We start from the raw sequence: 24,775 nt of genomic DNA on the forward strand, positions 1-24,775 counted from the left end.
GATCAAGCTTGGGTTGGCCATGTGTAAGGTATGTGCCCTCCTTGCACTGCAATGACTCCGGCTCTACCATTATTATTTCTAAAGTGATGGTCTTAGTGGCCTATTTGAAAGGTACCAAGTGCCACGCACAGAAGTGTCTGAGTTTAGCAGAGCTTCGAGGTGCTTTCCCTGCACCAGTCATGGGCTGGGGCAATGCTTGACCAAGCAGGACACCGGATTCTGTCCTGGCATGGCCTGATGCCTAGTGCCACCTTAGAAGCCCCCAGGGCACCCTGCTGGGCATGTCCTTGTGAACACTGCAGAGAAAACATGATGAGGGTCCCACAAATAGCCCCACACTTCTCCCAAACTATTTCTGTGCTAAAAGCTTCCCACAAAGGAATGAAGTGGCTTCATTGAATCCCCAAGGAGCCAAATTCACCCACTAACTCCTCCTTAGAGGGCGTACCTGGGCCGGCCTGAGTGCCGGGCTGGCTGGTAGAGCTCTGGTGGGGGCACTGGGCACACAGACTTCCTGCTGGAGGGCCAGGAGTGTCCTCGGAGGTGGGCTGGGCTGAGGGGCATCCGGGGCTTTGAGAGGTCTGCTGATGGTCACGTTCGGACAGGGGAGCACTCTCCTGGGACTGTCCTACAGGGTCAAAGCCAAAATCCCTGATGTATCAGTCTCCCCAAAACCCATACCCCCCATAATGCCTTAAGGCAAAAGCCATGCTAACTGGGCAGAGTAAGGACGGAGGGGTCTGGGATGATTCAAACTTCAAAATCCCAACAGAAGGGGATGAGACTCATGCTGGGATCCAGATTTGGGCCCCAGAACATGACGTGGCCTTGCAAGCACCGCCAGGTGCAGCCCTGGTGGCTCCCTGGATTCCGACAGGCCTCTCCCTGGAAGAGTGGAAACAACCTTTTCTGGTACTCCCCCACCCCCCCTCCACACACACACCATTGGTTAATTCAGTAGTAAATATAAGGAAAACACAAGGGTCTGAAGACAATGAATTCATCTGAAGGGGTCAGGAAGGAGCTGGGGCCAGGCCAGGCCAGGCCTTCCTAAATTTTTTGTCCTAAAATAACCTTCACCGATGCACAATTGCTCCACAATTAATTATGCATATTTCTTTTTTTTTTTTGGTTTTTGGGCCACACCCGTTTGACGCTCAGGGGTTACTCCTGGCTATGTGCTCAGAAATCGCCCCTGGCTTGGGGGAACCATATGGGACGCCGGGGGATCGAACCGCTGTCCGTTCCTTGGCTAGCGCTTGTAAGGCAGGCACCTTACCTCCAGCGCCACCGCCCGGCCCAATTATGCATATTTCAAGCACACGATCCAGTCAATTCTGATGGATGTCGATTGCATGAATCCATTGCTCTTGGAAAATGAGCATCTCTCTCTCCCTAAGAGTTTTCTCACTGTCTTCGCCCTTCCAGACCCATTTACAATATCCTGCCTTGCAATAACCCTTTGGTCATTACACATTTGCACCTTCAAGGATTTTGCAGGAGTGGAACTCTCAAAGAGGCCCTTATTAGGAGGCCTGGCCTTTTTCACTCTGGATAACTATCTTGGGATTCATCTGTGATCAATCAGTGGTTCATTTTTTCCTTTGTTTGGGTTTTGGGCCAGATCTGGCTGTGCTCAGGGATGACTCTGGTGGGGCTCAGACACCAGACGTGGTTTGGGAACAGAATCAGGGATGACTCTATATGGGACATGTGCTTCCTTTCTGTCCTTTCTCTTCAGGCACTTGGTTCATCTCCTCTTTGTAATCTGCAGTCTTAGAGGCACAAACACATTAGCCCGTGTCTTTTGTTTGCATCTCTGGGCTTGCTCCCACTCTTGGTACTGACGAATCTTGGCCTCGTGAGTACCTCAAAGCGGGGGTGAAAGCTCCTGGGGAAAGCCGTCTCCCTCGGGCCCAACCTCTGCCCTTGTGGGGTTCTGTTTTCCTGAAGGGTTCACGGTGCTGCTTTTCAAGATCCTTTGTCTCTTCCTGTGCCCCCACACAGGCTCTTGACCCATGAGTTGGGTGCTGGGGATTTCCTGGGTGTTGTGGGTGGGAAATGGACCAGCTCAGGGGACTGGGGTCACAGGGAGGAACAGAGGGAGCTGCAAGGGACATTATGAGGGGACCTAGGTCTGGGTAATAGGTTGGAGCTGTCGGGCCTCATGGAGGAGGAACAGGGGTGCAAGTGGCCCTCACAGACCCCTGACTCAGCTGGTCACTGAAGGAATAACAGGGTTGGCAGAGATACTCATTCCATGCTGCACAGGGGACACTACCTCCCCTACAGGCTCACCCCTGACCCCCCTTGCCTCTCTGAGACTGGGTACCCACACACCCTCTCCCACCTGTAGCGCATTCCACAGAGGTGGCTTCCTCATGGGGCCCCGGCTCAGGGCGGGGAGCTGGGACCACCCAGACTGGGGGCCATTGGCTGGGCGGGGAGGACGCACACACCTAGAAGGAGGGAGGGAAGGAAGAAGGATGAAAAGATTTCACTTTAGTGTGGCTTGCTGGTACCCTCAAGGCCTGTAGTAGCATGTGAATGGGGCAGCAAAGCCAGCAAACAAAGGTGAGAGGGAAATATCAGGGAGGGGGGCAGATAGAGGGGAAAGTGATAGAGTGAGGGAAAGAAAGAAGTGAGGGAGAGAGGGAAGAGAGGGAAAGGGAAAAGGAGAGGGAGAAAGGGAGGGAGGGAGGGAGAAAAGGAAAAAGGGAGAAAGAAAGGGGGAGAGGAACAGCAAGTAGGATGATCATCTAACACAGCTGGCCAAATTAGAGCCCCAACGCCTGCACAGGCCCCCACCAAGCCCAACCAGGAATGTCCCTGAGCATAGATCTAGTAGTCAGCCCTGAGTTTTGCAGGGTGTGACTCAAAACCAGCAATTGGAAAAGAAACGAACACAAAGAAGCAACAACCCTCCACCCCGTGGGAGCCCCTTTCCTGGCTCCAGCCTAACAATCCAGGGTCCAGAGGTCCATGTTGGCCTTTCAGCATTTCAACAAGAGCACTGGATCTTTTTGGAGTTGAGAATTCTGGGCAGGGTGGCCACCTTCTGGGGTGCAGGGGGAGGCAGACACAGCCCCAAGCTTGCAGGTAGAGGGGCAGGAGCCACAAGGATCTATAGGGGGCCCCTTTACCTCCCACATCCCTAAGCCTGACCTGAGCTTCTGGATGGCGCTTTTCCTGTTGGCGAACAGCGGCCGGACCAGCGAGTCCCTCTTAAAGTATAGGATAAAGGCCGCAGCCAGGAGACACAGAATGCTCACCAGTGTCCCCACAGTCGCCCCGTGCTGACCTGTGACAGAGAAGCCAGAGCTAAGGGGTGCGTTGGGGCCAGGGAGAAGCAGGCCAAGCATCCCACTAGGGGTCCATCTTCTGCTTAAAGGCTGGAAGGATTTACTTCTCTGAAGTTGGGGTGAAGGCCCAGTCAGTGGGGGGAACCTTGGGTTTAGATGGAGATTTTATTTCTGGGCAGTATCCTAGTAAAAGGTGGGAATAAAATAAAGCCAGAAAGTCCAGCTCTCAGCAGCGAAAGGTGGCAGTCTGCTCAGTCTCTTGGGGGCCAGAGACAAGTTGGGTGGGGTGGGGGCCCCAGAGAAGCTTGATCCTCCATCCCGGATCTCCGTGATTGCTTAGCACAGTCATCTCCATCCAATCTTTGTCTCCCCAAAACTCGGGGGCCTGGCCCTTACCTGCTTGTCTGATGGGGCCACTGTCCATGCTCCCTCCAAAGCCGAGCCGGTCACAGAAAGGGGGTGCCCACCGGGCCTCGCAGTGGCAGTTCTTCCGGTTGTTGCACACCTTTGGGGGGAAGTGCCGGTGTGAGCCAGATGCAAGAGTATTTGTGGGTTCGTTCTCACAATCCCAGTGTACTGCTGCCATTTACCAACCCCACTTGTTTGATGTTGGAATCACAGTGAGGGTCCCTACATTTAAAAAGTAGAATGTGGGGGGGGGCAAAGCAATAGTACAGTGGAGAGGGAGAGTTTGCCTGGTACTAGGATGACCTGGGTCCAATCCCTGGCATTCCATAGGGCTTCCTGAGCACCCCCAGAAATTAGGCCTGAGTGCAGAGCCAGGAGTAAGCCCTGAGTGTCACCAGTGTGGCCCCAAACTCAAAAATTCAGAGTTTGCTGCCTCTTTTATAAAAGGCTTCTATGGTTCATAGAAGATACTTTATCATAATCAAGATAAATCTGATTCCATGGGAGAAAATTAAGCCCATCGAAAAAGTAAACAATGTTTTAAACAATTAAATTTTGTCCCCCAGGAGTCTCCGAACTGAACCATCACCCCAGGTCAAATATCTGGGTGTGTGACTGGAAGATCCCATGGCCAGATCTGGGGTCCTCTGGCTCAGCAGGGTTTCCTTTCACACTCACTCACACTCATTCTGGGATGGAGTCAGTCAACACTGATTGAAATGTTAATGAAGACTGCAGAAGGAAGGGACCTTTGCAAATGACTTTCAAATGACTTGAAAAGGATGGTCCTTTAAAATAAATCCAAATAACATAATGATAATTTCAAAGATAATTGAAGCTCCATCTGATTTTCTTTGTCAAATGAAAATCACTTTGCAGTTTGCCAGATAAAGGTCAAAGACAAAGAGTTTTTGGAGGAGAAAAGACTGAGAAGATGGAATGACTTTACTCTCCTGTGGAGAAGGTCCTAGCAGGCCAAACCCTTTGCAACCCGATGTGTGAGGGTGCTGAGTTGATAGGAAGCAACTAGAGAGACAGAGAAACCCTCTCATCCCCCTGCCGCCTTCCACCTCTCTCTCACCCCTCTGCCATGACACTGCTGGGCACACGTGTGAACGCCAAAGACAGTCACATTTTGACACCGGCGGCTGAGACAGATCTGGAGGAAAGAGAGATAGCTCAGTGCTTTGCCAACACCCATTCACACATGCACAATGGCTCACACGCACAATGGCTCACACACACAGCTCCATCTTTGCAGCAGAGAAGCCCAAGAAACTTTGGGGGTGACTATCCCAGCTAGTGCACAGGGAGGCAGCAGCAGGAGCTGTGAAGTCACCCCAACACCATCTTTGCTGACCCCACACTCAGCTCCAGGTAGGATGGCTGAGTCTCTCCTACCTCCTACCTCCCAGCTCTGCAGCTAGTTTTTATCAATTCTCAGGATTTTTTTTTTTGTTTTGTTTTGTTTTTGGTTTTTGGGTCACACCCAGCAACCCTCAGGGGTTACTCCTGGCTCTTTGCTCAGATATCGCTCCTGGCAGGCTCGGGGGACCATATGGGATGCCAGGATTCGAACCAATGACCTTCTGCATGAAAGACAAACGCCGTACCTCCATGCTATCTCTCCAGCCCCAATTCTCAGGATTTTTGCTTAAAACTTTCAACGACTTTTATATATATGTATATATATGTGTGTGTATATATATATACATATATATCTTTTACCTTCATTTATTATTGTTATTATTATTTTTATTTACCTATCTATTTTGGTCGATTTCTCTGTTTGGGTGTGATTATTGAAATCGTCGTCCCCAATTATACTTATTTTTTTCTATTCTTTTCTTTTCCCTCGTTATGTGCTATGCCATGTTTCTTATTTCAAGACCATGGCGTGTTTTTGGTTTGTTTGTTTGTTTTTGTTCTGTTTTTTGTTTGTTTGTTTGTCTGTCTGTTTTGCTTTGTTTTTCGGCTGTTTTTTTGTGGTGCTTATCGATATAGCTGGAGTCCTCACTGGATAATTGACACTTTTTTTGGTACTGGTGGAGTGTTTCACCTTCTTTCTCTCCTTCATCTCCCAAATCGATGATGAGAGCCTCTAGAAGGATTCCACCCATTTTGGGAGTATTAGACTCTTACCCCAGTTTATTTATCTTCTCCTTCTCAGGCAAAACCACGCAACTTGAACTAGCTAGTCCTGCCTACAGTTAGAGGGGGAGATAAGGGAGGCATCAAGACCAAACAGGTGCAAGACTACTAAGTAGTGGGTTGGATACAGAGGGGACCACATATTCTAGCCGCCCTGGGGGTAAGGGAAGAGGAAATGGGAGGTAGGACAACAACGGAGGGGTAGGGAGGACAATTTGGGGATGGGAATCCCCCCTGATTTTATGTAACTATGTACCTAAAATGTTATTGACAACAATATGTAAGACACTATGATCAAAATAAAAATTATATTTAAAAAAAAAAAGAAAAAAAAAACTTTCAACGACTTGTTTGTGCACAATATATATTTTCAAATTAAAACAAATAAACAAACAGGTAAAACATAAGGTTTAGGAACTCCAAGAAACCACGGCCCAAGAATTTCTTTGTTTTCTGGGTCATACCTGACAGTGCTCAGGGTTTACTTTCAGCTCTGTGTTCGGGTCACACCTGTCAGAGCTCAGTGAGTGGTGTGGGAGATCAAACTTGGTTCAACTGTGTGCAAGGCAGCTGCCTTACCTGCTGTATGACTACTCTGGCCCTAGGCCCAAGAATCTTTCCCGGGCAACAATGAAATATAGACATCTTTTCGAATGCTGACTGACATGTGCTATCATGGATGATATAAAGCCTGGACAGAGACACCCAGGGAAGGAGAAAGAGGCTACTCTGGCACCGTGGAACAGAGCAGCCACTGATAAAGAGACATGGCTGCAAGTGGAGGAGTTGGTCAAATTTGGAAGGTGTCAACTAGCCCCCAGACTCAAGGGACCAGCCCCCTACTCTTCCATAAGATGCTAGGAGGAGTGAGGAAAAGACATGTCAAGGCCAGAGAGCAGAGGATGAGGTGATTGGTTTACACATGGTTGACCTGGGTTCCCTCCCTGACATCTTATATGATCCTCTGAAACCACCAGTAATTCTTGAGTGCAGAGCCATGAGGAAGCCCTAAGCATTTCTGGGTGTGACCCCCCCAAAGAAACAAACAAACAAACAAACAAAAAAAAACCCAAACAGAAAAAGAAAATCAACCCCAGGTTTGACTGGGGTTCAGGAGTTCCCCAGAATGCATGCGGGGGCTGGTCTATCTTTTTTTTAGAGACAGTTTATTAACTTGTTCTCTAGTCCAAGAGGCCACATACAAAAATCAATGGGGATGGTGTGAATGCCCCAACTACTGTTTCCATCTTTGACTTGATTTCCAAAATTCAAAATAGTAGAGTCTGCTTTTGCCCTGGTACCAGCAAGATCTGCTTTTTGACTTGAAGTGACCTGCCCCCATTCCTACCCTCTGAATGGGGAATTCCATGGCTTCCTGTACTGTCTAGGGATGGGAACAGCCCCCAGAATTTGTGCCATGTTTCTAGGAACAATTATCAGGAGCTTATTCATCCCTGTCCACTGTGGCAGTCCTTGGGGACCCCCACAAACCCCTTTCCAGTGCAGAAGGACCAACCCCCAAATTCAAAAGCCCAGTTTCATTCCTCCAATCCATATTTCACTGCTCAGAGCAGAAGTGGGGATTCACTGGCTTTTTCTTCTAGGTGCCATGAAATGAATTTGGTTCTGGGACAAAGTTGTGAGATGGGAATGTAGGACTGCAAAACTCAGGGTTGGTTCTTAGAGAGGCCACCCCTAGGTCCTCCAACCTTTCTCGGGTTCACGGTGATGCCCCAAACCTTACTTTTCCGTCTGCACACTTGGTGCCGGCAAGCACAAGACCGGGGTCTGGCATGTCATCCCCCAGGTACACGTGTGTCCCACGGCACAGAATCCGACCCCCTTCCTGTTGTGGGATATTGGTCTCTATGGAGACGGCATTGGTACCAATGACTGGTCGGCTGGCCCCACCTTGGCACTGGATTTTCCCACATTTTGCATCTCTGAAAGGGCAAGAACACAGAGATTGGACATCAATCCAAAGTGATTGGAAATAAGTCCACAGTGGTAAGGGTCACCCCAGAGGGGACAGCGAGTCCTACCTGGGCTCACACTTGGCAAACGAGCTCTTGGAGTCTTTACCACAGTTGCCATAAGGGTCCCCCGCAGAGTTGACTCTCTCGAAGCAAACCCCAGGGGCAGGCTTTGCACCTGGGAAAGAGAGACAGAAGAGAAACAGAGAGAGACAGAGAGAGAGAGAGAGACAGAGACAGAGACAGAGAGAGACAGAGACAGAGACAGAGAGACAGAGAGAAATAGAAGAGAGACAGAGAGAGAAGTGGAACAAAGCCACAATCAAATCAACTTATAGTATATTTTTAGACATTTTGGGCCACACCTGAAAGTGGTTAGGGTTACTCCTGGCTCAGGAATCTACTCCTGGTGGTACTCAGGAACTCTATAAGATATGAGGGATTGAACCTGGGTCAGCCGTGTGCAAGGCAAACATCTTTCCTGCTGTGCTATCTCTCTGGACCCTCTCTTCTTTATAATAGAGAAAGCAACCTATGGAATGGGGGAGGAAATATTTGCAGATCTCTATCTGCTAACAGGTGGCTCCTCTTATAATTCAATGGAAACTCACTTCAAATTAAAAAAATGGATGAAAGAACTGAATGATGCTTTTTCTTCAAAGAAGACAAATAGCCAGCCTGATGGATGAAGACCTGTTCAATATCATGGGGTCACAGGGAAAAGCAGGCCCAAACTTAGCAGAATACCCTCTCCGACTGGGTAGGAGGCCTATTATGTTATTTCAAAGAAGACAAGTCCCAAGAACTTGAAACCATTCCCATCATTGACAGATGGAAAATGATGGAATCCTGTGAGTGATTATGGGGACCCCGCAAATAAGGAATATTTCTTTCAAATATTATTTCAAATATATAATATTTCAAATATTATTCTTTCAAATAAGTCAATTTCTAGTAGAAATTACAATAGTAGTACAATTTCAAGTAGAAAACATCCTACTTGGGGTCTGTTCAAGGAACTGAAATTAGGAAACTTGCGGCCCCACACTCTCAATAGTACTACTTACAACAGCCAAGACATGGAAGTAAGTTATTGATTGTCCATAAACAGGTGATGGGACATCAAGTCTGGGCATTATGGGGCTGGATCAATAGCACAGTAGTGAGAGCATTTGCTTGCATGCGACTGAACCAGGTTTGATCCCTATATGGTCCCCCGAGCCTGTCAGGAGTGGTTCCTGAGCACAGAGCCTGAACATTGCCAGATGTGGCCCACCCACTCCCCTCAACTGTGCTAAGAAAAAAAAAGAAGATTGGGCATTATTAGGTCATGGATTGATGTCAGACCTCCCCACACATTGCCAAAGCTGGAGGACATATGCTGAGATAAGTGAACAGAAAAACAAATATACCATGATCCCTTTGACTAGGAGCATCTACAAGAGTTGGAGTCACAGAAAAAAGGGGGAGAATGGTGCTTTCCAGGGACTGAGGAGAGGGCAAAATGAGGAGCTTACAATGTTCAGTGTTGGAAGATAAGTCTGCACATCCTCCATAGTTAATATGGCATCACAGGTGCCAGGGTGGTAGACCAGTTGGTAGGGTGTTCTTTCCTTGCACAAAAGATCTTTCTCAACTCTCTTATCTTATGAATAATTTTTTTCGGCCACACCCAGTGATGCTCAGGGGTTACTCCTGGCTATGCGCTCAGAAATCCTTCCTGGCTTGGGGGACCATATGGGATGCTGGAGGAATGAACTGCGGTTCGTCCTAGGTTAGTGCACACAAGTCAGATGCCTTACAGCCTGCACCACTACTCCAGCCCCATTATGAATAATTTTTTTGGGAAACTATTGGGGTCTGTATGGAATCTAAAAACAACAACAGATCTTGGCCAAGACTCAGTCCTTTCTGGAATCCTCCCCACATAGGCCAGGATACAGAACTTGGGACTCAGAACGATGCCGGCTGGTCTGGTGTTGACCACCCTCATGTGACAGTGCCCTGATCAGTTCCAGAAGCTCTTAAGACTCTCTATTTCTTCTTCCATTAAATGAGGACAAGCACCTATAGAAACTGCGAAGGCTTGCGAGTTCCTGACACATGGTAGATGGGTCATGGACACAGTGAGATTTTGTAAAGATGAAAAAATTAACTATGATCCTGCAGTTCCACATTTAACCAAGAACACATACACATACACACACAATTTCAAAAACATTCCCTGCAGCTCCACAGGTTAGATAACAACCTGTCTCCAAAGACAGATGGGTGGGTAAGGAAGAGCTGGTGGATAGACACATTGGAACATGACTTGGTAGTGAGAAAATCATTTTGCCTTTTGCTGCAAGAATGGAGCAGGAAGGGGCCAGGCTAAGCAAAATAAAGAAGAAGAAAGACAAATACTGATGCTTTCACTTATAGCAAACAAATCAACAAGAAGGCCTAGGTGGAGCTCAGCAGTAGAACAGTTGCCTTAAATGTGTGAGGCTCTGGGGTTGATCCCTGGTAGCACATACACATGTAAGCAAACACACAGAGCAACATGTCAAGACAAGGGACCATGTCCAGTACAAACAATCCCTTAGATTCTGCTCAGTGACATCACTAAGAAAGTAGAAGAGGCCAGGAGTGTCCCAGGGGCAACTCAGACTCTCTTGTAAACTGACCTGACCTTAATTACAAATAGAGGTAGAACTGTGTTCCTAAAGGCATTTCCATTAAGGGATGCACTGTATCTCTGGTTGCTACCTGTTATTTAGCTTCCTTATTGCTGCATATTACTTCAATTTGCAGCCTCTGAATTCTCAATCATGAAGTACCTAGATGTTTTGCCCTTATTCATAGATCAGATTGAGCCTTTTGGAAGGAACTTTGTCATTCCACTCTATTTCATAATCATTGAGCCAGCGATGGGTATTATTGACCCGTCTTACCTCCAGACTATTGTGGCTTAGGATTGTCTGGAAGCTCGAAGTCATTATGTTTTTTTTTTTTTTAAAGAGACATGATGACAACTTGCATTAAACCCACGATTTACTCCATTCTAATCTTCCTGCGAAAATGACTCCATTAGGCAAATGTGCTTCTCTAATTCAGTCCAATCAACTCCTGGCTCCATGGACTAATATCCTCAGCCCCGTCACTAATAGCCACAGACAAAGGCATTTATATCAACAATGGAAAGTACTCTTGTCCTCTGCATATTTCTCAGCAAATTGTCCTTGGTTCATATCTCCGAAAAAGTGTTCACGAACAAGCATCATCCTTTGCTTCTAGGATGGTGAAGAGATGGGATATTTCTGTTTATTCCATGTAAGTCAACAAAAATGTCTTTCCTTGCTTTTAAAAATAATTATTTTTTGGGAGTGTTTTGGAGTCATACCCAGTGATACTCAGAGCTTATTCCTAGATCTTTGCACAGGATCACTTCTGGTTGTACTCTGATGACCCTTGCGGTGTCAGGAATTGATCCAGGGTCAACTGCATCAAGGCAAGCACCTTAACCCTTATCCTATCTCTTCAGCCTAAAATATTCTTTCATTCCACCTTTAGTTACAAGAGCTGAAGTTGATATCTTGTTATACACTCACTCTCCTACCCCAGGTAAACCATAACAAAAAAAATTCATTAAAACCAGCTTTACTGATATGCCTTCAATCTTCACCAGCCCTTAATATGCTTCAACCACCTCTAAAGGCATAATCAAGTGACTCTCATTTCCAATAGTGATGCAATAGACACAAGCCATATATGTCAGGGCTTTCCCCACCAAAATTGTGTTTCTAGGTGAGGGGTGAGCCCTGAAATGAATTGAGAAGCAATGTCCTCAATAACCAGGCTAGAGGTTTGGATAAACAAGGCAGGAAAAAAGTAAAATTTTTTTGCTGGGAGAGAAATATCCAGCTGTATTTCTGAAGGCATAAAGGTCACATCTCCTTGACAGAAAATCATTGTTGCTATTAAGGTGAAACTGGACAAAGAGACCCAAGTGTAAGTTCTACCATGTGGAGCCATCGAGAAAACATGGATGTGCTTGACCTCAGCATCTTGGTTTACAGATGCAAGATTTGGGGGAGAAAGACCAGCCAGAGAATATTTCACTGCTGCCTGTGGGGCAGCCGGGAGGGACCCTCGCCCTACTTGTATCCAGGAGTAGCCTTAGTGGACCAGAAATCAATGGAGTTCTTTGGGAGCTGCCTGCCTTCTAGTGCTTAGTTTAGAGCTCTGGTTGGCCTCAGAGCCAGGTGGGAACTTGTGGCTCATACCCCTGGTTTCTACCTGTGACCCTGAGGTCTGGCACCTGGACATTCCCAGATCCCCTTTGCTGGGCCTTCCCGAAGCCTCTCATGGATCCTGTAACTGGAGGGTCCTCTCATCCTTTTTGTTAGTGGGGTCCCCCATAGTCCTTCCAGGATTATCCTTTTTGTCAATGGGGTCCCCTATAGTCCTTCTAGGATCCTTTCCTGGGCACTTACTCTCAGAGTTGGAGTGTATTTTGGGGGACGGATTCTGACCATCAAATGCCCAGGAGGCTGAGCTGATCTGACCCACTGTTTCAGAGTGGGGGGGTGGTGTCAGTAGGTGGTGCTCCCACATCTCTCCTGGTATTAACACGTGCTCCCCAAGGCCAGTTGGAGAAGTGCCTGGTATTCACACCCAGTGTCCATTCCCCCAGCCCTGGCTAATGGGAGCATGTGAGCATGGGGTCCCTCATACCTGGTCCCCAGAGCGTGACACACTGCTGCTCGTGGGTCTGGCAGATGCCGTTGTAACAATAGCCATCTACGCCCTGGCATGGGTGCCCATCGTGCAGATAGACATTGGCTGGGCAATGTGGGCTGGTTCCGGTACAGAACTCGGGGAGGTCACAGGAGTTGCCCGAAGCTCTACATGCTGTCCCCGCAGGCTTCAGCTGCAAGGAGAAGGTGCTTAGAGCATAAGTAGTGCAGGGCAGGGTGGCTCAGCGGCCACCCCCAATCCCACCGTGGGCTCAGCCTGGAGAGCAGAGGAAGCAGAAAGAACTGCACTCTAACTACGGGTGCAAGCACACATAGAGGCAGCCACTCAGGACAGTCCTGTCTGGATCCTGCCACCACAAGGGTTGTGTGCATAGCAGGCCAGCTGGTCTCTACCTCAGAGGAGAGGGATTGTAGGGATCCAGGAATCTGAGGGGCTCTTGGGTTCTGGAAGAGAGACCCAGATGGTCATACCTGACAAGTCTGCAGAACAGTGTTTCAGTGTATTAATCCTTCCCCGTCTTGGCCAGATCATGGACAGGAGTCACTACATAGCCTTGTTCCCCAGGAAGAGAAACCCGCCCTCCTGGGCCGGCTGTCTATTGGGGGCAGTGCACATCCCGCTGCTCAGGGGTAATCCCTGGAACCGACTTGCTGGGCCCCTCAGTCAAGCACATTCACATGATTTCCATGGTGGTGGGGGAAGCCTGGGCTGAATGCCAAAGGGTTCATGGAAGAAGGGGTATGCTGTGTATGTCCTCTGTGGCATTGCTGGACCCGTGAACACGAACCACTTCTCAGCCATCAAGGAAGGACTAAGGAAAACTTGGCTTTATTTATAGGCACTAAAGGTATTGAAAGTTTCTCTCCAGAATCAAAATAGGAGTGGCAGAAAGCATGTTAAGGGAGAGGAGAGCACAGGATAGGACCCACTCACAGTGTCTACATAGCAGGCTGAACAGCCCGGCAGGAACTCACCCTGCAGTCTTCACAGCACAACCCATGCGCGCACACGGCATCTGGTTTCAGGGTGCAGGAGGTGGCGTTGCAGCAGAGATTGGTACATTCCTGGGGGAAGGAATGGGGTCATTGGGCAGCACCCCAAAGTGGCTGCAGAGAGGGAGGGCTGACTCTGGAGAGGAACCAGCCAGAAGATTCTCTTTTGCAAGAGTGTAGAGCTGGTCAATGAACCTAGTGTACCTCCAAGTTCCTGGGAATAGTCTATGGTATTTATGTGGGCATCAGAAGACCTGGTGCCAAGTGGGGATGGGGCAGAGATGGAGGCTGGTCAGAAAAATCATCTTGAACAGCAGCAATCAGGGGAGGGGATCTAAATGTTCCTGGTGACCTGGTGACAGTAGGTCACCCAATCACAACCTGGCCGCATCTTCAGAGAACTTGGGACTTATTTAAAAGGGCAACTTAGTCCTCATCTGAGTAAAGGTGAACTTTGGGCTCAGTAGAGTGGCAGGAATTGATGTGAAATCTCTGGTTTCCAAATCGCCTTGGGGTTGGAGCGGTAGGACAGTGGAAGAATGCTTACCTTGCAGGCAGCTGACCCAGGTTCAATCCCCAGAACCCATATGGTCCCCTGAATACCACCTGGAGTGATTCCTGAATCTAGAGCCCAGAGTAAGCCCTGAGCATTGCCAAATGTGTCTCAAACACACACACACACACACACACACACACACACACACACACACACACACACCCCAAACCAAACCAAATCAAACAATAAGAGATAAACCAAATAGCCTTTGGTGACTTCTTCACCACCTTCTCAGCATGGAGATCACTCTTGATTCAAACAGGCATCTCTGAATCCAGTAGGCAAGAGACCAGGGGCTCAGGGAAACAGCACATGGGTGGCTGACCAGGCTCCCTCCAGCCCTAATAAATGCTCTGTGATCACAGAGCCAGGAATGAACCCTAAATGGCCCTGATTCCCCTAAACTCCCTCAAAGTGTGAGAAACCAAGGGGAGATCCCAGTCTTTTGCCACCCAGGTACAGGCATGGAGCCAGCCAGCTCTGATCCAAGAGGTATCATCCTCTCAGAAATGAGAGGGGATCAACTCTTTATATTATGTGTCACAAACACCTGCATTTTTCTAACAAAGCAGTAGCCAGAACTGGGCACCTTTTTTGAGATCTCTTCCCATTTTCTTATATGTGAAGATTCTGTACTTCAGGATGTCCAGAAACTCAGAGGATGCTCATTGGAGAAGAAATGAACTAACCAGCAGAGGAAAGCGTGGTCTCGCCTTCATTTCTGATGAATCTGCCAAACTCCTCTGATTTTATTGCATAAATGCACTGTTGTTTAGTAGTAGAATGCTTCCTTCTAGAAAATCATCCTTGGAGACCAAATCAACCATTAGCCCCCAAAATGTACAGTATCAAGTTTTTGCTCAGAGTCCAGATGGTTCCCCCAGAAAATTCCAAGAGTGAGGCCCTCCATTGGCTGTTCCCCTGGGTTCCGAGTGTACATCCCTCGGATGTCATTGCATTATAAATGCGTACAGGGCCTTTCTAAACATCCGCAAAGTTTAATGTATACAATGAGATAACACTGCCCACCAGAACAGGAGGGCTTTCAACTTTCTTTCCAATCTTGTGCAAGTTGAGAATCTTCTGTTTCTTGGGCCAAAGAGGAGCCCCCTCTCCCTCACTCATTCCTCACAGGCACCCCCAAGCATATGACCATACCCTTGTATTCAACAAGGGTCTGACTAGCCCCGCTCATGACACGCTGAACCCCAACCTCCCTTGGAATTCCGACGCAAATCAACTCTCATCAATGGATTCTTTAAGAGCTCCCCCCCCCCCACACACCACTGTCAAATCTCAAGATAATATAAGCAGCAGCTCTCAGGGAATGAGAGCCAAGGAGAATATAGCCTCCACTTCAAAGGGGATTGATAATGTGAGAAAGATAACTATAACTACACTCAAGAGATATTTGCAAGCTACTGGCATCCTGGGACTCTAAACCAGGATATTAGGAGGCTCTCTAAGCCCCCCACCCCCAAGCTGCCAGAATAAGGGGGCTGTCACTACCCCCTCTAGCTGAAGTCACTCCAATATCCTGGATGGAAGCCATCAGCGGTCACTTTCCTCGTTTTAACTCCCCAGAGCCTCTTTCTTCTGCAACCCTCGATTTATCCAAAGGAACTGAGGCTTCATGTGCTGATTCATTTCTCATGCCCGGACTCGATAGAGAAGTTCCGCAGAGCCCTGGCACGCTGTCTTCGAAGGGGCCGAGAATAATGAATCTATGAGGGAGCTCTCATTGCCATTCTGGGGCTGTCGGTGGGAGACAAAGATTCTTAATCACAGGAGCAGGGCCAGGACGATGCATCTTCAGGAAAACGGTGAAGATGATTTCTGGGAGTGAGGGAACTGGGCTGCTGCATTAACACCAATTGATGGGGGAGGTTATGTAGACACTCTACAGGCTTGAGGGGAAAGCAATAGGAAGATCTGAATCCAATGAGTCTTTTCAGGGTGGTGGTGGTGGTGGGGAGAAGAACCCAGGTGCACTATTAGGCCACCAGTTTAGAAAGCAGCCCTGGGCTGATATTCTGCTGAACTGGCTATGTGTGAGCCTTGATGAGCAAATAAGAGTTCCAGTCAGGAGGCAGGTTTGCCTTTGGCTTGAGAAGTTTTCTCAGAAGAGGTAGATGGGGAAGGCTCCATTCCATGCAGTGACCTGTGCTATGCAATGAAAACTCTCCAACAGGACATAATGCTGGTGTGTGTGTGTGTGTGTGTGTTTGTGTGACATGCCAAGGACACGCAGCACTGCCTAAGCAGGAAGTCTCACAGTATCAGAGCAGCTCCACAGTACAACAGAGTGCCCAGACAGACAATGATGCTCCTGGCAAGGCTATAGGACTAGGGGCAGGGGAAGGACAGGTGGCACCAGTGGCTAGGCTGGCCAACTGTGTCATTTGCTGGCATGATGGGAGTTGATGGTGCAGAGATGCTGGGGGGATGTGGAGGCTCCCCCCAGCAATGGGGAGAATGGTGATGGCCATGATGGTGGGGATAAAGGATGGTGGTGAGGTGGGTTGGTGATATTGGTGGTGCTGATGGTGGTTGAGGGATGGTGGGGCCAGAATCATGGGGATGGTAATAGGGGACAAGGTCAGGGTGATACTAACCAGGATAGAGAGGTTAGCATGGAGATGCTAAGGCAGGGAGAGGCTCAAGGTACCAACTGAGCTTCCGGTGGGGCTGCTTGAGGTGGTAAATGACCCCAACCCAGTCATTCCCAACTTCAGAGCTTAAACTGCTGTGAGAGTCACATTTACTCAGAATAACGATTACCTTAGGTGCCCAGATAAACCATTTACTGATGACACTAGCTCTCAGGAGGAATCTGGACAATGGAATCCACTTTTGTTATTTCCTCCAGGGAATTAACCAAGCTCTGAGGACAGACCCTGCTCTTCTGGGCCTCCAGGAGTGTTTGTTTCCCCTCCCCATTTCCCCCATTGTGAGTGTAGCATATGAAAAAGTTTCCATAAGATGATTCTTGGAATTGTATATAAAAGTGTTTCCTTAGGATTGTTCTGTGACTTTTGCCCCACCTAACCCTTCCAGGTGGGGCGCTGTGGAGTTGGGAATAAATAGCTTGAGGGACAGGAGTGAGGGGTCCTTCTGTGAAAAGCTGCTGGCTGCAGGAGGATTCTCTAGCTCTCCTTGCCCGATCTTTTAAACCCTATCGTTCTTGTCTGTGTGGATTATTATTTGCTGCGGATAAATATTACCAAGGTCTTCCCCCGAAAGGGGACAAGGGGATGGGAAGTAATTTCTCATTCTGGGGACTGTTCTTGGATTCACAAATACCCAGCAAAGTTAACAGCGAAGAAACATTGCAGTGAGCAGTGTGTTGGACCAATGGGCCACTCTGGAGGAACAAAAACATCAGGTGAAAACCATTCCTCTAGGGCCCCTTCTTAGCCCCAAACTCACCCATCAGTTTGGAAGGACAGCCAGAGGGAGAAGAACAGGCCTGGGAAGTAGCTGGGACAGGGGTCTGGACAAAAGGAAGATACTAGAAGCAGAGTCTTCTGCTTCTAGCCCTTTGCTTAGTGAACACAGGTTGGGTTATGCCCCAGAAACTCAGTACAATTGTCCTTCTACCCCAAAACACCTTGTTTTAATCCCTCAGAAAGCCCATCTGTGACCTTACCCTCTCTTTGTCTCTGGGTGAAGCTGTTGAAGCCTGGGGCAGATGCTCCACACAGTAGGCCAGAGACACACAATTATTCCAAACACACCCCTGATACCTAGGAGGGCAGCCTGTACTAAGGGTGGGCCTGGCTGTCTTCAGATTATTTTGAGATTACAAAGTGGCTGTTATCCTCTGTGTGTTGATTAACTTTATCTGGTGCCCTCCAGAAACAAGAAAATTTCCTGACACTGGCTGCAAGATAGGGTTCAAGAAGGCCTTTTGCTGGATAAAAATGTTCTCTGCTTCCACTTATTGCTTCTGAAAGCCAACAGGCAGCAAGGCCAGGCGGCAGCCTTGGGCCCTGCATACAGACGAGGCTCCGGCAGCTGCTGCAAGATTTTGGGGGGCGGGGGAAGCTCTGGGTCGCTGGGAATGTGGCTTATTTAAATTCCCCTCTGCTCTCCCGCCTCACAACCAGAGAGAGAAACAGTGCTGATTTGAAGCTAGCATTGCCAAGGCTTTCTCCCCTGCCGCCCTCAGCTAAATGCTTTTTCATTCTCTTAGACTCCTGTGCCCTTCAGGAGAGATGATGCTTTATCTTTCTCCACCCATAACTTGAAGATAAACTTCCCTGGTACAATAGTTAAAATTCAGGTGGGCCATCCAGCTTATGAGGCTAACAAGGTGGCCAGAGAGAACTTTATTTTTTTTGGGCTGAGAGTATCACAGTCTGGGTGGTGCTCAGGGGAGCCTGTTAGATGCTGGGAATTGAACCAGGATTGTCATGTACAAGGTAAACAAACACTCTCCCCTCCGTGTTAGAGAGAACTTTGCCCTCCCAGATTTCCAGCACTTTCTATCTGCTGGGGGCATTTTGTGCATTCTTCCCAGAATGTTCTAAAAGGGACCTCTCACCTCCGGCTCTCCGCAGTCACACTCTTCGCCTTCTTCCACATAGCCGTTGCCACATTTCTGGCCCCTGAAAGACGGCTTCACTTCTGGCAGGTTGAAGAGGCACATTCCCATGCCTTTCTCCAGACTGGCTTCCAGATCCTTCTTGCTACAGCTGCTGAATACCATAGGGAAAGGGTACCTGGGCGGGGGGTGGGGCAGAGCAGATTGTCAACCCAGTGCCTATCAGGCCCCTGGCACTGACACCAAGATTTGCCCAACTCCCACTAGCAAACTTGACAATTCAAGACTTTAATACTATGCCCAAAGATGGCACCTTCATTTCATTCTAATCCCTGACCCAAGCCCTTCTGCCATCCACACTGTGCACAGGGATAGAGAGACTATCATCTTCTGGTTTCAGATCAGCCCTGTCTAGACATGGTGCATGACACACATGACTTAGGGTTGCCTGGGAAATGAAAAGTGGGAAGAGTCTCTAAGGCTCTGTACACACACACACACACACACACACACATGTGCACGCACACACGCACATACACACACATACACATATACACACACACACTTGTTCTTGCTGCAAAACACAAAATGCATGTGGATCTCAACCTGGGGACCCACCCATGACCAACTGAAGTCGGGGAACTAGGCTGGGAGTGACCAGTAGCAAACAGACAGGACAGGGCTGAAGCTCGTCAGGAATGGGGGTGTCCTCAGACCTCTGTAGCCCCCCAACCTCTCCTTCCTGCTGAGGACACAACCCAGTACCCCTGAGCTGCCTCTTCCTTTCAGCATTTTGAAAACTGGCTGTGATTTTAGGCATGTGCTGGAAAGTCCAGGGCTGCTGTCTGATGTCAACATCTGATGAGGAAGAAACGTGCAAAGGCCAATAGGTTCAAGAGCAGTTAGGCACTGCTCTGATCCACAGAGGGGCCATCGAAGGTTCTGGCAGTGAACACAGGTCACTTTTTGGAAGTGGTTTCCTTCCCTTCCAGCTCAGACTCCAAAGGTTGGTCTCTCTGCCTTTGCCTCGCTTCATAGCTGTCGGTTGCTGCCTCCAGTCCCCCGAGTATTGATTGAAGAAAAACACATCAAACTGGTTCCTGTCATCAAAGATCCGGTGTGGCCTGGCTGGTTGTTTGAAGAGAAAAGCCCTGGCTCTTCCCTGGCTTTGGGCGAGCTTGTCTCAGCCATCAGCCACCCCCGACGTGTCTGCCCGCAGCTAATTGAACCAATAACTAGCAGGGAGAGGCAGGCACAGTGCAACTAATCGGGGGAATTAGTCAGGAAAGAAGCCCTTTGGGCCGAGACTTTCCCCTGAAGTGAAAACACTTGAAAATGATTTTGCTCTGGACCCAGAAAAACAAAACAAAACAAAAACCAAAATAAACCCAAGAAAACCCAAAAACTGTGGCTTTTAGCCGCAGTGCACAGGAGCTGTAGTTCTGCTCCAGAATGATCTGCTAAGGCATAATCCTCCCTTCACCTCTAATATTGAGCCACTAGGGACCCCTATCCAACTGGATGCAAGGGCAGAGCCTGAGGAGAGGATGGAAGACAAAACTAAACCTGCTTCTCCAAAGGGAAATACCACTTGTAGCTTGTATAGTAAACGTGGCCTTGGCAGGGCAGCCAAACCAAACATGACGGGGGCAGGGAGGCTGCAGACAAGAGCTCTTGTGCTGGTAAGAGATGGCTGGAGGTGCACTGCTGTGGTCTGGGGGTGACTCCTACTACTTGGCCGATGCTTCAGCCTTGACAGCAGATGCCGAGTGACCTGTCTCGATGGGAGTCTGCCAGTGACAATTGTCATTGGACACTGGGGAACAACCATATCTCCTGGGTGCTGGGACACTGCAGAGCTTATTGGGACACATGCATGGAGGGTCCCACCAGCCCGGATTCAGATCTCTGAGCTCGAGGCCCTGGTGGCTAAATGCAGGAAAGACACAGCAGTGAGCAGAGAGACAAGATGGCAGAGATGGCTGTCAGGACAGTAGAGCAAAGTGACAGGAAGGGCTAGCAGGGCGGGATGCAGGCGAAGGGCACACCCCCAGATGCTGTGGAAAGCCCCAAGGAAAAGCCCAAACCTTCTTCCACTGAGAAAAGATTAATCAGCAAAGGAATAATGAGCTAGGGACAGCCGCGATGTTCTATTTCTCACCAGAGCTTTCTGCAGACCACAGTGGGGTCTGGCCCCTCCAAACTCAGACCATTCATCCCAGAACACTCCCACCTGCATGCCTAATCTTGAGAGGGAGAGCAGAGCCATCAAGGCCAGATAGAGTCTGAGCCTCATCTGTGTGAAAAAAGCTTCATATAAAACCACGAGGGGCCCGAGTGATAGCACAGAGAGGAGGGTGTGTGCCTTGCACGTGGTCATCCTGGGTTTGATCTTCAGCATCCCATAGGATTTTCCAAGCCTGCCAGGAATAACCTCTTAGTGCCACTGGCTGTGGCCCAAAAGACAAAACAAAACAAAACAAAAATCTCAAGCACCAGTTTTCACTTTTGAGGGGTGAGGACGAAGACCCCTCAAAAATTGAGACAAAAGTATAGATGAAAGTCAGGGGCATGGTGAGACACTAGCTGGAGGTCATTACCTCCAAAGTGCTACCCTGTTTGTTAAAGTGGCCTACTCTCCTGGAGTGGGGAGCACTCCAGCAGGATGAGGATGGACTGGAGCACAGCCACAGTGAAGCCCCTTTAAATGCAACCCCAAGGGGCTGGAGGGATAGCACAGTGCGTAGGGCGCTTGCCTTGCACAAAGCTGACCCAGGTTTGATCCTTGGCATTCCATAGGGTCCCCGGAGCCTGCTAGGAGTGATTTCTGAGTGCCTCCAACTGCGATCCCAAAAGAACACACACACATGAACACAACCCCAAGAACACAGCCAGCATGAGAGAAAGGTGAGCAGAAATAAAATGCAGTCACTGTTGATTTCCTTTCCTGGGGTGGTGGTGCATGGCTCAGAGCTCCCCAGAATGGATCTGGTCTTTCCAGCTCCCCCGGAACAGAGAGCAGGGCCTATAATACCCCAGCCACATGCCCCAGACAAACAGAAGCACTTGGTGACAGGTTTGGCTGTGGGAGAGCGTTTTCTAGGGTCCCCCTAGGACCCATCCCCATGCTCTGGCAGTGAGAACAGCTCTGTATGCATCTTGGGGTACTCCCTGAGCTAGGCTAGCCACATGCGAGGCAAGCACCTACATGCTGTATGACCTCTCCAGTCCCTTCTCAGAGTTGTCATGGAAACATCAGCACAGCCTTGGAGAGTGAGGGTGCAGATACCTAAGAGGCCTCTGGGTGCCACTGCAGGCTGACACCTCTACTCTGGGCTCTGATGGCCTTTCCTCTAGAGCTCAGACCCAGCAGGACCCCTGGGACTCAGCTCAGGGTCAGGACAAGGACAGCCTGACTGTAGGCAAAGGGCTTGCGGGCCAGGCCCTGAGGTGGCCGAAGCCTCTTCATACACTGGTGTTGATCCTTCCTCCAAGCCCCCAGAAGTCTATAGGGGTAAAGTCAGAGGCCACAGCTGTTTCTTAATTATGGACACTCAGATCAAATTTGATGTGGAATTTGGAGACCTTTTCTCTCTTTCCTCTACTTGCTCTGGCCACTGGGGCAGCCACAGGAAACCCTGGAGCCCTAAGGGGCAAAGGGCTGGTGTCTTGTGTCCCAGACTCTGGGCTCATGGTACTTGGCTCATGGTGCCACTGGCTGTGGTGTCCTGACCCTCTGCAGAACTGGAGCTGCCCTTCATAGCATTCTAAGGCTTCATCTAAGAACTGCTTTTGAATTTTGCACCTTTCTTCCTCCACTCTTGCTAGATTATGCCAAGGTCTTCAGAAGAAACATTTTTGGAAAGATTCCCTTGCCCCTTTTTAAAGTAAATGGCTCCTTTTACTTATGATATATCCATGGGGTCTATAGGAAAAGGCCACAGACCTGGGGCCCTGTTCACTTGGGTGTTTACAGCCCATAGCCTGTAAACTTTACATTTTGCTTTTGTTTAGTTTCATGACCCTATTCCAATAAGCTTTTATATATTCATTATAGGATGATATGGGACAAGCCATCAACAGAAGCAGCAATTTCTGCAAATGCTGCTCTCCATAAAAGATGACAGGCTTACAATCCTCCTCCCAGAGGTTTGGTTATTCCAAATGGTGAAGAAATAACCTCATCTGTACATTCTGTGTCAAGATCACTGCCCACCTGCCGGCAATTAGATCTGTTCATCACCCACCCACCCACCTGCTCATTGCTCATACATCCACCCATCTGTCCACCCACAAATTCATATGTCCATCTACCCCATCCATAATCCATCCACCTATTTCTATAGCCCATCCATTTATCAACGCACTCCTTCCCCTCTCCACCCATGTACCCATCTATCTAACCTATGCAGACACTCATCCATCCATTTGGTCATCTACCTATCCAATTACCCAACCATTTATTTATCCATCCATTCACCATTATCTATAACCACTACTTATACATTCATAATCTAGTTGTGCATAATGCCCATCTACCAATCCATTCATATACACACATGAACAAACACATATTTTGTGTATGTAAACATTTTATGGGATTATTATGTTACTGACCCTACCCTGATCGTGATTGTGCCCTACCTTAGGGTGTTACCTGGCATTCTGCCCCCACCCTAGGGTGGTACCTGATTCTGCTTCCACCATTGGGTGGTATCTGATCCCACCATTGGATGGTACCTAATTCTGGGGGATAAAAACAAGGGTCTGTGGAAGGCAAGGTGTGGCTGAGGCTGAGACCTTGGACTTCAGTCTTGTCCACCGAATAAAGCTAATATTTCCACAAGCCTGACTGTCTGTGAGCTGTTTACCTGCCGCTTCACCTAAGAACTGCTGGCTGAACAGGGTGGCAGATGTGTGCTCCGAGCTAGAGGGGAAAGACCTCATCCTCCATCCCTCCATCAGTCAACCTCTTCAGGGGCTGACTTGCAACACACATATACATACACTTCTCCATTCATACACACATGCACAAATATGTATACACACATTCCATTCATACACATACATGTACAAACACACACATCCATTCATTGAGGCTCCTTCATCTATCTATCTCTTTAGTTTATGAAGTACTTATTGCAAGGTACAGTGCCAGGTGCCAGGGGCTCAACAAAGGACAGGGAAAGTTCTGATTTACTAGAGCTTGACGTGGGCCCTTCTGTGCACTGTTTTCCAAGTAGAACCAAATAAACACTTGTCCCCACTTTGCATCCTCTTTACTACATGTCCTAGGGGGAAGTGTGAGTGTGTGTGTGTGTGTGTGTGTGTGTGTGTGTGTGTAAAGACTGGCAGGATTTCAGCTGTCATATTTTCAGAAACATGTTCTACTACAAATAAAATGCTAGATCAATGAGCAAGGGCAGAAATCTGCTCTTGTAACTGAAGATGAAGAAGGTTTGCAGGATTAACTGGTTTAAAACTGGTGCCACCTTCCTGCAGCCTAGAAGTCATGCAGTGATACAACTCTGATGTGTCATCTTGAACTCTCACAAGTAACAACTCTCCTCTTGGCCTGTGGGTCATCTATGTGATATTCACAAGAGGAGGCTGGATAGCCCAGCCAGGCCTAGCGTTGCCCAACTGTGGGCAGCTCCCTGGGGCTGGGGGAGAGAGAGAGACAGAGAGAGAGAAAGAGAGAGACAGAGAAAGTGATAGTAGAGAGAGGAGAGAGAGAGAGAGAGAGCAACTTTCTTCTGAGCCTTTACAGTTGCTGCAAATTTTCACTTGCTTGATGTCCCCAGGAAGACAGGCTGGAACTTGACTTTGTAGCCTTGCATTGAGGTCTTGGGCTTTCTATGGAAGAGTTTGGCAGACAGGCTTGTTGAAACTTGCTTTTGCTGCTGTCACTTTGACGTGGGCTTGGTGAGTAAGACAGGAGGTGATGGCCAGACTTCCTCAGAGTCAGGGTCAGGCTATTCTGTGATCATTTCTGCCCACAGACACCTTTTCTCTATCAATAAAGCCTCTTGACCACTGCCCATGGTGTCCCCTGCCAGTTCACTCATCTCTGATGATGCTTTTGATGTGAATAACTAGAAGCT

General features: G+C 48.6%; 1 protein-coding gene across 1 annotated transcript in view; it reads right to left on the reverse strand.

Annotated features, from left to right (window-relative positions):
• The window catches only part of ADAM12 (ADAM metallopeptidase domain 12), a 70,963-nt gene that overhangs the window by 14,334 nt on the left and 31,854 nt on the right, over positions 1–24,775 (reverse strand). Inside the window, exons 9-18 of the mRNA XM_049764537.1 lie at positions 18,672–18,849; positions 13,552–13,641; positions 12,554–12,749; positions 7,904–8,012; positions 7,606–7,804; positions 4,792–4,869; positions 3,699–3,807; positions 3,166–3,301; positions 2,351–2,459; positions 449–628 (exon numbers count right to left, since the gene is read on the reverse strand). Coding sequence (XP_049620494.1) covers positions 449–628; positions 2,351–2,459; positions 3,166–3,301; positions 3,699–3,807; positions 4,792–4,869; positions 7,606–7,804; positions 7,904–8,012; positions 12,554–12,749; positions 13,552–13,641; positions 18,672–18,849 — 1,384 coding nt within the window. The remainder of the gene's footprint in view (positions 1–448; positions 629–2,350; positions 2,460–3,165; positions 3,302–3,698; positions 3,808–4,791; positions 4,870–7,605; positions 7,805–7,903; positions 8,013–12,553; positions 12,750–13,551; positions 13,642–18,671; positions 18,850–24,775) is intronic.

The sequence above is a fragment of the Suncus etruscus genome, chromosome 17 (assembly GCF_024139225.1).
Source record: "Suncus etruscus isolate mSunEtr1 chromosome 17, mSunEtr1.pri.cur, whole genome shotgun sequence".
Classification (NCBI taxonomy): Eukaryota; Metazoa; Chordata; class Mammalia; order Eulipotyphla; family Soricidae; genus Suncus; species Suncus etruscus.